General features: G+C 39.7%; 1 protein-coding gene across 2 annotated transcripts; it reads left to right on the forward strand.

Moving 5' to 3' along the window:
* Positions 1-1380: 1380 nt before the first annotated feature.
* On the forward strand, positions 1381-11117 carry PPIL6 (peptidylprolyl isomerase like 6). Of its 2 annotated transcripts, XM_042468429.1 has the most exons (8): positions 1381-1599; positions 2160-2255; positions 3654-3842; positions 5128-5190; positions 6217-6364; positions 7207-7263; positions 10389-10524; positions 10891-11117. In XM_042468429.1, exons 1-8 carry the CDS (start codon positions 1498-1500, stop codon positions 11000-11002), a joined length of 903 nt encoding a protein of 300 aa, XP_042324363.1. In that variant the 5' UTR covers positions 1381-1497; the 3' UTR covers positions 11003-11117. The 2 variants fall into 2 exon arrangements, 1 of the variants encoding a protein (XP_042324363.1); XR_006104080.1 differs by lacking the exon at positions 10891-11117 and having other exon boundaries at positions 7207-9343; positions 10389-10498.
* Positions 11118-12084: the final 967 nt, after the last annotated feature.

The raw sequence follows: 12084 nt of genomic DNA on the forward strand, positions 1-12084 counted from the left end.
TCTTAATTTGTTGATGTTCCTTCCTCCAGTTTTCATATCCCTTTCCTCTGTGTCTAATCTTGCTTTTATGCTTTCAGCATACAAATTGAAGAGATATGGTGACATAATGCAGCTTTGCCTGACCCCCTTGCCACTTGGAATCCACTGTGTTTCTCCATATTATGTTCTAACAGTAGCCTCTTGACCTATGTATAGATTACACAACAGGACTATCAAATTTGGTGGCACACCCATTTTTTAAAGGTATTAGTGTAATCTATAATGCAAATGTTGGTTGTCTTTTGAAATTCTTTGGTGCATTCCATTATCCAACATATATTTGCATTGTGATCCCTAGGGCTTCTGTCTTTCCTGAACCCAGCTTGGACATCTGGCATTTCTTTCTCCACATATGGTAGAAGTCTTTGCTGTACAAAGATACTACACAGTATCCCACATTAAAGCCGGGCTGGAGAGTGTGTAGCCCTCCAGATGTTGCAGAATTTTTATTAGCCCTAGCCAGTCTGGCCAACAGTGAGGCAGGATGGGAGCAGCAGTTTATGAACATTTGGAGGGCAAGAGGTTTCCCATTCAGTGTATAAGCCTGGTCAATAAGAAGTCTTCTAAAGGTTAAAAGCAGAAGAGCTGTGAATTCCAAACATACGTGTAAAATAAACTATTAAATAAACATATTCAGTTACTGCAGGAGTAACTGCAAGAAAGTTACAAGAACAACACAGTTTATTAACTGCGAATAAGACATTTCGCCTGTTTTATCTGTATCTGCTTTACTTTCTGATTCCATGCATGAGATGTGGGAAGTTATGTGTCATTTCCCTCATGGCGCTTAGATGAGAGCTAAGATTAGAATTTAAATACAGCAGTGCCACTGACGTATAATCTGGTTTTTCATAAAGTCCCATATGCTTGTCTCAAAAGATTGTGTTCTCTGCAATACCTGTATGTAGGAGATTTTTTGAATGCTCATGAGGTTATTTTAATTTTCTTTTAATTCTGTATTCTGTTTCTAAAAAGAAACCTCCTGTTTCAAGTTATGTAATAGGTCATTACATTGTTGATATGATTTGATTCCATGTGATTAATCTGTATTAGAGTTTCAGGAGATGGGGGTTGAAAAGGCAGCCAATATTTTGATACATAAATAAAACCATTTTAACCAGTATTGCAGCCTGGTTCTTCCAATGACTTTTAAGTCACAATTGTTGCCACTACTGTGACTTCTTTTAAAAATTAGGGTGGAAAAGCTGAATACTTTATAACATCTCCTTGTGTTAACAGACATATTGACACACAAAGTGGTTGCTTTTGTTGTATAAATTCAAAAGAAACCATGAACCAATCGCAGGCCAGCAAAATTCATGGTTAGGCAGAATGCTGGCATCCAACTGGAGTTGCCATGGCGAGTGGGATTGTTTACGTTCCTTTCCCAAAGGACCTGGAAGAAGGGCAGCGTAGCAGTAGCAAGACAAAGTGAAAAGACTGAAATCCTTGTGAACGATGTGGGCTAAAAATGCCAGGGAGCCTGTGAGGCTGCAAGAGGTGGCAGTTGTGGGGCTTCTCACCGAACCCTCCTTTCACATGGCAGCACATGCTGCAGAGGTAACTCTCCTTGCAGGCTTCTCTTCTAGCAACTACAACAGCAGTAAAATTGGCTATTATCTTCCTTCTGTTCTCTGCAACTGTGTGCTATTTGTATGGGCTGCTTGCCTCTTGTCTTGCACATAACTTACTATAGTGAATGAATGAATGGAAAGCAGATCCTGGCTGAATAGTACTGAGGCTTGGGATACTTTTTTAAAAAAAAAGGTGTAGTAAAAAATCTTGGTATTTACTGCCTCCATCCTGCCTTTCTGTACGGTGGACTATCGATCTCTGGAGGTCTTTAAACATAGGTTGGATGGGAATCTTTCAGGGATGCTTTAGTTGGGTTGGACAAAGTGGCTCTTGTGGTTCCTTCCAACTCAGCCATTGTTCACTCTCCACTGTCCACAGTATGCAGGAGGAAGGTGAGTCCTACAAAAGGGAAGATGTATCATACTTTTGCAATACTTTTAATGCATCTCCTGATGCAAGATCTCAGTCATGTGTAGTTTGAGAGGAACATTATAAAAAAAAGTATTAAAATATTTTAATATTTTTATTTTATCTTTAATATCTAGGCTCTAAGGAGAAATTTTCCAGCCAAGATAGCAGAACCAAAAATACTTCCTCTACTGCAATTTGCATGGGATGAATATCTACAGGAGAAAAAGAAGGTATGCTTTACTACTTCTAAAACAAGATAAACTGATCTGAATTAGTGAAATCTTGAGTTTTTCTTGGATATGGCAGACATATTTGCATGCTTAGTTTGGACTGAAATATCTTTCTGAAAATTCCTTGTCCATATTCTGTTCATAAAAGCAGAAAATGAAACTTCATCTGCATTACAGTATATTGAGTCCAGATAAGTGTGTGAGCAAACATACAATATTTTAAACAACGCAATAGATACTATTTAATCAATTTCTATACCATATAATAGTTTGATGTACCTAAAATTATGATATAGTTCTTGTTTGCTTTAATATTCATGTTATACTTTGAAGCCCCCTGAAAGTCATATATAGATGCTCCAAAGCAAGCAAGAACTGTCAGTGCCATTGCACATTTTGACATCATGAATCCATCCCTCACTAACTCTACATGTCTTTTTTCTTTCTATGTTCTTTGTATGTGCATGTGCCTTTGAGTCACCTGATGACTTATGGTGACCCCATGAATTTCATAGGGTTTTCTTAGGCAAGGAATACTCGGAGGTGGTTTTTATGACCAAACACACAGTTTAGCCCTAACCTATGCATATTTGCTTTAAAATAAGTTCAGTGCTCCTTATTGTCTAATAAGACAGAGATAGATGTCCCTTTCCTCATTGATAAACACTCCAGTCTTATCCTTAAGACAACAAGCACTTACTTGCAGACTGGAGCACTAACATCTTGGTTCATGAGCCAAGCCTGAAGTGTTCCATTTTTCTTCTTACATTTGTCCAAATTGTCCAACTGTTGTAAGGAACATTGCTGAAGGTACATGGATAATATAATCTGGATGTCTGAATCCAAAAACACCAAAGTGCAGTACCAGCCAGGATCAGAAGCAGATAATAGGAACAATTCCTAGTGTAGAACTCAGACAGGCACTCTGCTTATGTTCAGTCTAAAGACACACTTGATCCTGAATCCAGTTGCTGTCCTGCATGTATGTATATAAGTTCTCTTACAGAAGCAGTTGAACATTTGTTGTCTAATCTGGATCAGCTATATTTAAAGATTGTGAAAGTGGAGTTGCATGTGAAGTGCCATTGCACATAAATCAACATGTGTATTCAGCTACATATCTAGTGCGTTGGTACAATTGCATAATGCTGACATGTAACACAATGAATGTATAGCAGAACTAATGCACAACTCCTACAAAACCTCAGTGTAGGATCTCGATCTTGAAGTGCTCAGAAATAAGGGCAAGTTTCCCTTCTCAGTGGAAACACGCCTTACATTTTCAGATGTCTCTTTCTCTGTGTTATTATTGTTCTCATCCTTGTAAAATCTGCATGTTGAATTTATTACTTTACATTTAAATATGCATTGACTTGATATTTTGCCTTCTGATCACAGGAGCTGAGAGGAGAAACATGGGAGTATGCATCCAATGTGATGTGTTTCATTGATGGTCAGCTCCTTGGAGATGAGAAAATGTTACTCAAATGGGCTTATGATGTTTGGGATTATAAAGACTTTAAACCAACAGCACTTTATGAAGCAATTACACAGGATTTCCTCACTAAATACATGAGAAACAAGAAAGTAGGTTCAAAATATGCCCTGGATCTTTAAATGTGCACTTCATGTTGTTCCCAAGTGAATGGTAGACATGCAAAGTCTTATTTATTAACTATCTGCTATTGCAAGCAAGACAAACTGTGCAGGATGTCTGGTGTAGGCATCCTATGATAACACAATGAGCTATGGTTTGGAGGGCATGTGCTATGGGCTTGCAATTTCACTCTTCCTTTCACCCATGCCAGTGCCTGCTTCTGATATCTTCTTGCCATGGTTTGATGTGGTGTCCAAATCAGCCAAACTGATTAGGAGTGACATTGTAAATGGCTAGTGCTTATTAAAATTTGACTGATTTTGATAGCACAGCAAACATTGGTTATAGCAATGTGTATTGCAAGTTAACAGCACATTCCCAATCCTCTAAAGCAAGGATGGGCAAAAATGCAGCCCAGTGGCTAACTTAGAACAGCAAGAAAAATTATTGTATATACTCAGCTATAAGTCAACCTCATGTATCAGTCGAGGGCAGGTTTTGGGGCCCAAATTATGTCGTTTGATATGGCCCATGGATAGGTTGAGGGTAAAACTTAGGGACATGTAACAAAGAATCTAAAGGATGAAGCAAAGGAAAACAATGCCATAGAACTTACAACATTGCAGAGGCATAACTGTTTACACTGGCGTCACTAGGGTTGGTGTCACCTTGCGCAGTAACTCAAGGTGTCACACACCCACATTGACCTTTGCCCATACCACACCATGCAGAATCTTTAGTCATGTTTTTTGAACTAATGTTACTCATTAATCGTTTTTCCTCCATATCACTGAATGCCATGGTAATAGTTGTGAGATAAAGCAACTAGCAAAATTAAAATTATACCTTTAAATTACAAAACTATATGAACAGAATGCATTTACATATACATAGTTTCATAGTGGTTGAAGTGAAAATTTGGTAATGTGATGTCTTTAAAGAAAACCTTTTTAAAAATTAATTAATCAGTGCTTCCAGGACAGATTGTACTCTTGCTTTTCACCAGGGGATGGTTCCTTTTTTATATGAGCTAAAATACAGTACTGTACATACATATACTATATACTTATATACATGTATTTATATACATTTTTGGTCCATTTTTGGATTAACAATTCTAAACGTATACATGAGTATGCACAGTAGTTTTTGGTTTCTTTCTAACTGTAATTCAATCTTTTACCTTCTGAAGCATGACTAATTATCAGAAGGGAGAAGTTTTATTTAATGATTTGGTGTATTCTACTTTGACCTCTGGGTTTGTTATCTTGGCAGCACATATTTGTGTATCTGGAGATAGCTATTCAGGAGGTGATTGTTGGAAAACTACTGTTTGAGGTAAGTTGGACGAGAACTATCAAACCTTGGCATTTGATGCTCACCATTCAAGAAAAGCAAATGTTTATATGTTTAAAATGCATTTTAAAATGTTGAAGGACATAAGAACTTTATTATTATTATTATTATTATTATTAACTTTTATTTATAAAGCGCTGTAAATTTACATAGCGCCGTACATACAATCTTTTAGTCAGACAGTTCCCTGCCCTCAGGCTTACAATCTAAAAAGACAACGACACTTTACACACAAAATTATCCATCTGAGGGACTGCTTAGATTCTATGCTTGGTAAGGTAGATGTCAGGAGGAAAAGAGAAAGACTGCATTACAGGTAGATAGACTCAATCTGGAGTCTCCCTCCTGGGAGGTCTTTAAAAGAGGCTGGATGGCCATCTGTTGGGTATGCTTTGATTTAGATTTCCTGCATTGCAGGGGGTTGGACTGGATGGCTCTTGTGGTCTCTTCCAATTCTATGATTTTATGAATCTAGGAAGCCATGGGACTACTGTATTATTTATCACATTTTTGTAATATCTCTGGCATTACATCCTTTGTTCATGCTACCTTAGCACATGCAGCATTTGGCACTGCCCATCCAGTACTGCCCAGTGTGTGCCTAGTTTGGCATGCGCACACACACACACACACACACACACACTCCAAAGGTAAATTAAAAGTAATTGGAACCATCTTTTCGTTTTTTTTTTCTCTTTCTTTTTTTTTTTTTTTGCGGGTGGGGGGTGGGGAGATGTCCTGATTCAGGCCAGACAGATCACTGGCAAATGAAAGTGATTAATCTTCCATGCCTGACAAACCATCTCCCACCATGATAACAACAGAAAAGAGGTGACGTTGTGTAATAATCCCACCAAAAGATGCTATTAACCAGCAGTTATTGCAGTGTTTGGTTTAATGTGATAAAGTCCTTCATGCAGTGCTTTTCTCCCCACAGATATAACAGGGCCATTCCTTCAGAATGACCTTATGGAAACTTATCACATGCTTTTTCTCTCCATTGTACAGCTGTATTCTGATATCTGTCCCAAGACATGTAGGAATTTCAAGTACTTGTGTACAGGAGAGAAAACAAACACTGAATCTGGAAAAATTCTCACTTACCAGGAGTCTATCTTTCACCGTATTGTCAAAAATGGCTGGATACAAGGAGGAGGTGGGTGTTGTTCATACAATAAAGGCATGTTGCAGTTTATGGCCTAAATGTAGTTTTTAATCCCAACTATACTAGACACAGTGAATCAATGGAACTTACATGAATACCAACTCACCAAAGTCTAATGGATTGTGTTTTGGTTGGAACTAATAATTGGTGTGCTAGCCAGCATAGCTTATTGTGTTCTTCACATCCATCAACATCTTAAAAACAAACAAACAAACAAAACCAGACTTTAAAATGATAGTAATATTAATGCAATAGTAGTATCTATGCATTAGGCTAAAGGAAGCCTTGCTTATACAGTACCTCTCAAAATCTTGAAAACAGACCAAGGTAGTGGTATGCCTGCAACCATTATGGAGCCTACCTCACCAAAGTGGACTTCCACATTCATTCCCCCAGAACTAGATTATTTGATACATCCTTCTATGTGCACACAGATCTTCCTTACATTGAAGAGAATAAAGCTGATGCACAGAAGGGATTTGGATGAACACAGAAGACACAAACACATTATAATTTCTCACTGGGGGCAGGGAGAAGGACTTTTAGCAAGAATATTTTAAGCAAAAAAAAAAAAATCATGGGATTGGGGGGGAAACAGATTGAGAATTTTTATACAGACATTATTATATGGAAGTCTTTTACACAGATGGAGCTAGACCTAAGAAAATAGCCACTGGCCACTCAAAACAAACCTGTACAAGGCACCAGAATATAGAAGAAAACTGCCTTTTGCCTTTCTTGTTAGTTACTGTTGTTAAATTATATTTAATAGAGCTTCATTTCAGCCTCTTTCCAATAAAAATATCTTAGCTATTTATTTATTTTAAATTTAGACATTCATGGAGGAAGAGGAAATGGAGGCGAGTCGATATATGGACCTATCTTTGAAGGTAGTTGTATCCTCTTGAAATGTGCTAGTAGAACCAAACTAGGAAGCAAAAATCCATCGGTGATGCCTTTATTGGCCAACTGAATTGCACAATATACTTGTTGCAAGCTTTCGGAGCTTCATGGCTTCTTCATCAGGCAAGTTGTTACAAACCAAATGGGAGGGGAAAAAATGGAGATGTTAGATGCCCGCATGTTGTTTTAGTCCTTAGTGAAGATGTTATGTTGGAGAGGACAACTTTTACAGGCAGGCTCCTCCTCCTCTTGGCTATGCGCAATAGGGACATTTTCAAAGTCCAGGATATATAAAGTTTTGGCTTCATGGATGTAACCAAAAGATACTTCCTTAACATAAAGTGTATCCTAGTGAAAGAAATGAGATTAAATGAAACAGTACAAATTCATCTGTATTGTAGTTACTTGCTGGAAGCTCAGAAGTCAGAATTGTAGTGCACACATGAAACCTACACATCAGCTCAAATACTCATTTGTGCATTACATTTCCCTTATAGCACTTTCACTTCCTCCACAAAAGGGGAACAGATTTTGTTTGTGAAGAGACACAAAGGGAACTTAAAGCCTCACGTAGAGAAAGTGCAATTTTGTGCTTCTTCACAAGGTGCATCTAGTTTTGCTCAGCTTACAGCAGGAAATTTTGAACTAGAACAAGGGTAAGGAAATGAGAAATGGAAAATAGTTAGATTGCAGTTCTAAGTAAACCTGTCAGTGAGTATCCTGTTGGAATTAAATATATGACAGAGCTCCTTTCCAGACTGGTAGTTCCAATCCCTTTGGTTCCTGTCACTCACCTTGCCCCCTTGCCCCTTAATATTCCTCCCTGGATCTGATACTTGGCCTCAATGTGATCCCTGTATGGACAAGTGGATTCAATGTTCAGTGGGTCAATGTGGTAAGCATGGCCAGACTCTCAAACCTAACAGGAACAGCCAGACACAGTTGTAAAAAAGAACACAAAAATAGTATAAGTGTATTAATGCACAATCAGATCAAGCCTTAACCCCTGATCTACATAATGATTCACAGCTTCCAACCCCCCCCCCCCCATTCAGTTCTTTCTCCCTGGCAGACTGTCCTGTCTTTGGGACAGTACACACGGGCATTTTGTGACGTCCTGACGCCAAAATTTGGGCTTGCTGTGGCACAACATCTACATGCGCCAAGCCCTAATATCAGCACCATTACATCACAAGGCTGCAGCCATGTCCACATGGAGCAGCCTTGTAACGTAAGGGTGCCAGAGCACCCACACACCTCTGGCGGAAGCGATGTCATAAGGGCTGCAATACAGCCCTTAGCGCACCACAAAAAGGAGCCACTCTAGGCAGCTCCTTTTTGCTGCGCAGCATCGCCGCCCTGTTTGGTTGGTCCAGCAACCAAAAGTCCAGCAGCCAAAAGTCAAGCTAGAGATCAAATCTGAACTGTAGAATAGTATACCAAATTATGCAAGAAACATGTTTAGTTTCACGGCGCAGCAAAGAGGGGTGGTGTTTCCGTGCTGGTATGTACAGCCCCTACATTACAGCTTTTCCCTATCTCTGCGTCAACCTTCCCCTCTCTGCCTTCTGTTAGAGACAAGCCTCGGTTTTTGTATCCTTTCTCCCCTACACGCCCCCCCCACACACAATCTATATGACCGGCTGGCTCCAACCAGGCTTGTCCAGCTTCTCCCTTTACAAAATCATAGACAAATATGTTCAGAATAAAAACTCCAGCAAGGTTTGCCATATAGGTTATTGCATGTTTGTGTGTATATACCTTCAAGTCACTTGTCATCATATGGGGACCCCATGAAATTCATGGGGTCCCCATAGGCACTGGATACTCAGAGGTGGTTTTGCCAGTTTCTTCTTCTGAAACATAGCCTACAGCAGTTGATATTCCAAGCATGGAGTGTCCAAGATCAGATGGGATCAGCATACCTTTATTTTCTCCCTTTTTTGTAGCCCTTCCAGGAATGTATGTCACTGACTTTGGAGAGACGGTTGACATCATAGATTCACAGACTTACACACCAACATGCACTGCCCAAGTTTGACCTGGGAGGTCAATGCAGCTCTAAAGGTTTGCTCACCTCTGTCCAACCTAGTCCCCCACTGTCACCATTGCATTTTATATACCTTCCCCCTACCTTATGGTCCAAAAACTATTAGCTTGTTTTGCTCAAGGACAAATAACTTTAGAGCACTTTTACTGTGATGAGAGGTTATGCAACCTTTCCTCCCAAACAACTGGCTGTCTCCTTCATCTAGGCAAAATGCACATTTGAAATTAAGTCAATAAACTAACTGAAGTCTACTTTGGCCCAAAGGCTAATTTTGTTTGACAGATAGTTCACATATTTTTTTATTACACTTATCTGTATAGTTTTGTGTGTGTGTGTGTGAGTCACCTGCTGACTCACAGTGACCCTGTGGATTTAGAGGTTTTTAAGGCAAGGAATCCTCACAGGTGGCTTTGCCATTCCCTTCCTCTGAAATATAGTCTATAGCACCTGGTATCAGTTGGTTGTCTCCCACCCAAGCACTAACCAGGGCTGATTCTGCTTAGCTTCCAAGATCAGAACGTATTTAGGGTACTTAGGCTAGCACTGTTGGGTATGGAGAAACTCAGCATCATGAAATAAAGGCATTTAGACATTAACTGGCACTAGACAAAGGGATTCCGTTTGGGAATCCCTAACATGTATTTCTCACTTGTCTATCTGAAATCAAAAAATATCAGTACTATTTCTTATTGTACTAATGATACTGTAACACACACTAGGGCAGGAGTGATAAAGAGATGCAAAATTTGTTGTTATGTGCCTTCAAATCATTTCTGACTTATGGAGATGCTAAGGCAAGCCTATAATGGGGTTTTCTTGGGAAGATTTGTTCAGAGGGTGCTTTGCCTTCCTTGAGGCTGATAGAGAATGACTTGCCCAAGGTCATCCAGTTGGCTTCCATGGCTGAGGAAGGATTCAAACTCTGGTGTCTAAAGTCATAAAAAAGTAAATTACTCACACTCACCAAAAAAAGAAAGAAAGAAAGAAAGAAAGAAAGAAAGAAAGAAAATTAAAGTAATTCTATACAATTCTATAAACACTGTGTGTTTTGAATTTATTTAGATGAAAATTTTGCAGTTCCGCATGACAGGAGAGGTGTTCTGGGAATGGTCAACAAAGGACGTCACAGCAATGGGTCCCAGTTCTACATTACACTTCAGGCAGCACCTTACTTGAATGAAAAATATGTGGCTTTTGGGTATGTCTAAGAGTTCTATGACAAGTCCTATGTAGAAATGTTGTAGCTTGCAAAATGGGGGACAGGGAGGAAGCATTGCTTTAATGATAAAATGCAACTTTTAAGTTTGTATAGTATAATTTTATTTATTTGGTTACAATGTTATCCTACCTTTCTTCCACCTTTAAACACAAAGCAATATTCAGTGGGTTCTTAGTGATCTGAACGAAGCTGCTATTGCTAGTGATCTCCCATACAAAACTGCTTTGATGCACCAAAGTGCCTGCCTCAGCATCATGTGCCCTTAGATCATGCTATAGCAGTGAGTAGAACTGGGGTGGGATGGGGGAATACCTGGTGTAACTTCTGTTTTTCCTCCTTCTTTAGACAGGTAATTGAGGGCTCAGATGTTCTCCGGGAACTGGAAGCAATAGAAACGTTGAACGAGAGGCCAGTTGTAGAATGTAAAATTATTAACTGTGGGGTTTTCCAACCATGACTCTAGATGCTAGTTTTATTTTAGTGTGCTATTGTACTGTGTATTGTTTCCTGATCATAGACTTGGTTGTTGAAAAATGTTTGGCTAATAAAAAGGACCATTTCCACTTTTTAAATGTTTGGTGCTCTTTTCACTTTTTTAGGGCAAAACCCATCTAAGAGAATATGGGGTGTTGAATATGTAACATGGAGTGAGTATACTGCAATCCCCTAAGGCTGTTCTTGCACCCAATGGCCTTCCCACACACCAAAATTTTCCCCATGAAAAATTGACTCCTCTCACCAGGAGCTGTGAGCAAAAGCAGGGCATTAGTCCCCTGCCACCAGTCAGATGTGACTTCTGTTCACTTCCATTTCCCCCCACAAATCTCTGGGCTTGGTGTGACCCTCAGATGGTCCTGGCCTTGGACATTTGGCTCCTGAACCATTTGAAGGTGCCCATCATCCCTGATATAGTATCTAAGGGAACCTACCTACCTACCTTCCTTCCTTCCTTCCTTCCTTCCTTCCTTCCTTCCTTCCTTTCTCAGTCTAGAACAGGCTCATCATACCTGGGCAGGGGAGGCTTAAACTTTCCCTCCTTCTAGCTATTTTTATCATGTATTCTTCTCCCCTATATAGATGCTAAAAACAACAAAACTCCATTGGCACCCCAAAGGGATAGATTTACAAAGAGAAAGTGCCAGGAAGGAGATTGTTTCATAGTTTCTGTCCACATTACTTGGAAAAAAGTGAACCTCTTCTGCACACTGTGTATTTAACCCAGTGCTTCTCAATTATTTTCTGTCATGCCCCCCCTAGGAAGAAGAAAACATTTCGCGCCCCCCACGCGACTGTAAATAGTATCATGTCCCACTCACAAGCACGCTTAGCATTTGAAACAGAACAGGCAGCCTCTTGTGCCGGCAAACTACATGTCCCACTCACAAGCACGCTTAACATTTGAAACAGAACAGGCAGCCTCTTGTGCCGGCAAACTACATGTCCCACTCACAAGCACGCTTAGCATTTGAAACAGAACAGGCATTCTCCTGGAGGGTTTCCCACAGGGTTGCCATAAGCCAGAAATTCTGACATACTCCA

Source organism: Sceloporus undulatus, chromosome 1, assembly GCF_019175285.1.
Source record: "Sceloporus undulatus isolate JIND9_A2432 ecotype Alabama chromosome 1, SceUnd_v1.1, whole genome shotgun sequence".
Lineage (NCBI taxonomy): Eukaryota > Metazoa > Chordata > Lepidosauria > Squamata > Phrynosomatidae > Sceloporus > Sceloporus undulatus.

Bases quoted from the DNA above. Each gene is read 5' to 3' on its own strand.
- PPIL6 (XM_042468429.1), top strand. From the start codon at position 1,498: ATGTGGGCTAAAAATGCCAGGGAGCCTGTGAGGCTGCAAGAGGTGGCA. The intron at 2,256-3,653 runs GTATGCTTTACT...TTCTGATCACAG, and splicing joins ATCTACAGGAGAAAAAGAAG to GAGCTGAGAGGAGAAACATG. The intron at 3,843-5,127 runs GTAGGTTCAAAA...TTATCTTGGCAG, and splicing joins AATACATGAGAAACAAGAAA to CACATATTTGTGTATCTGGA.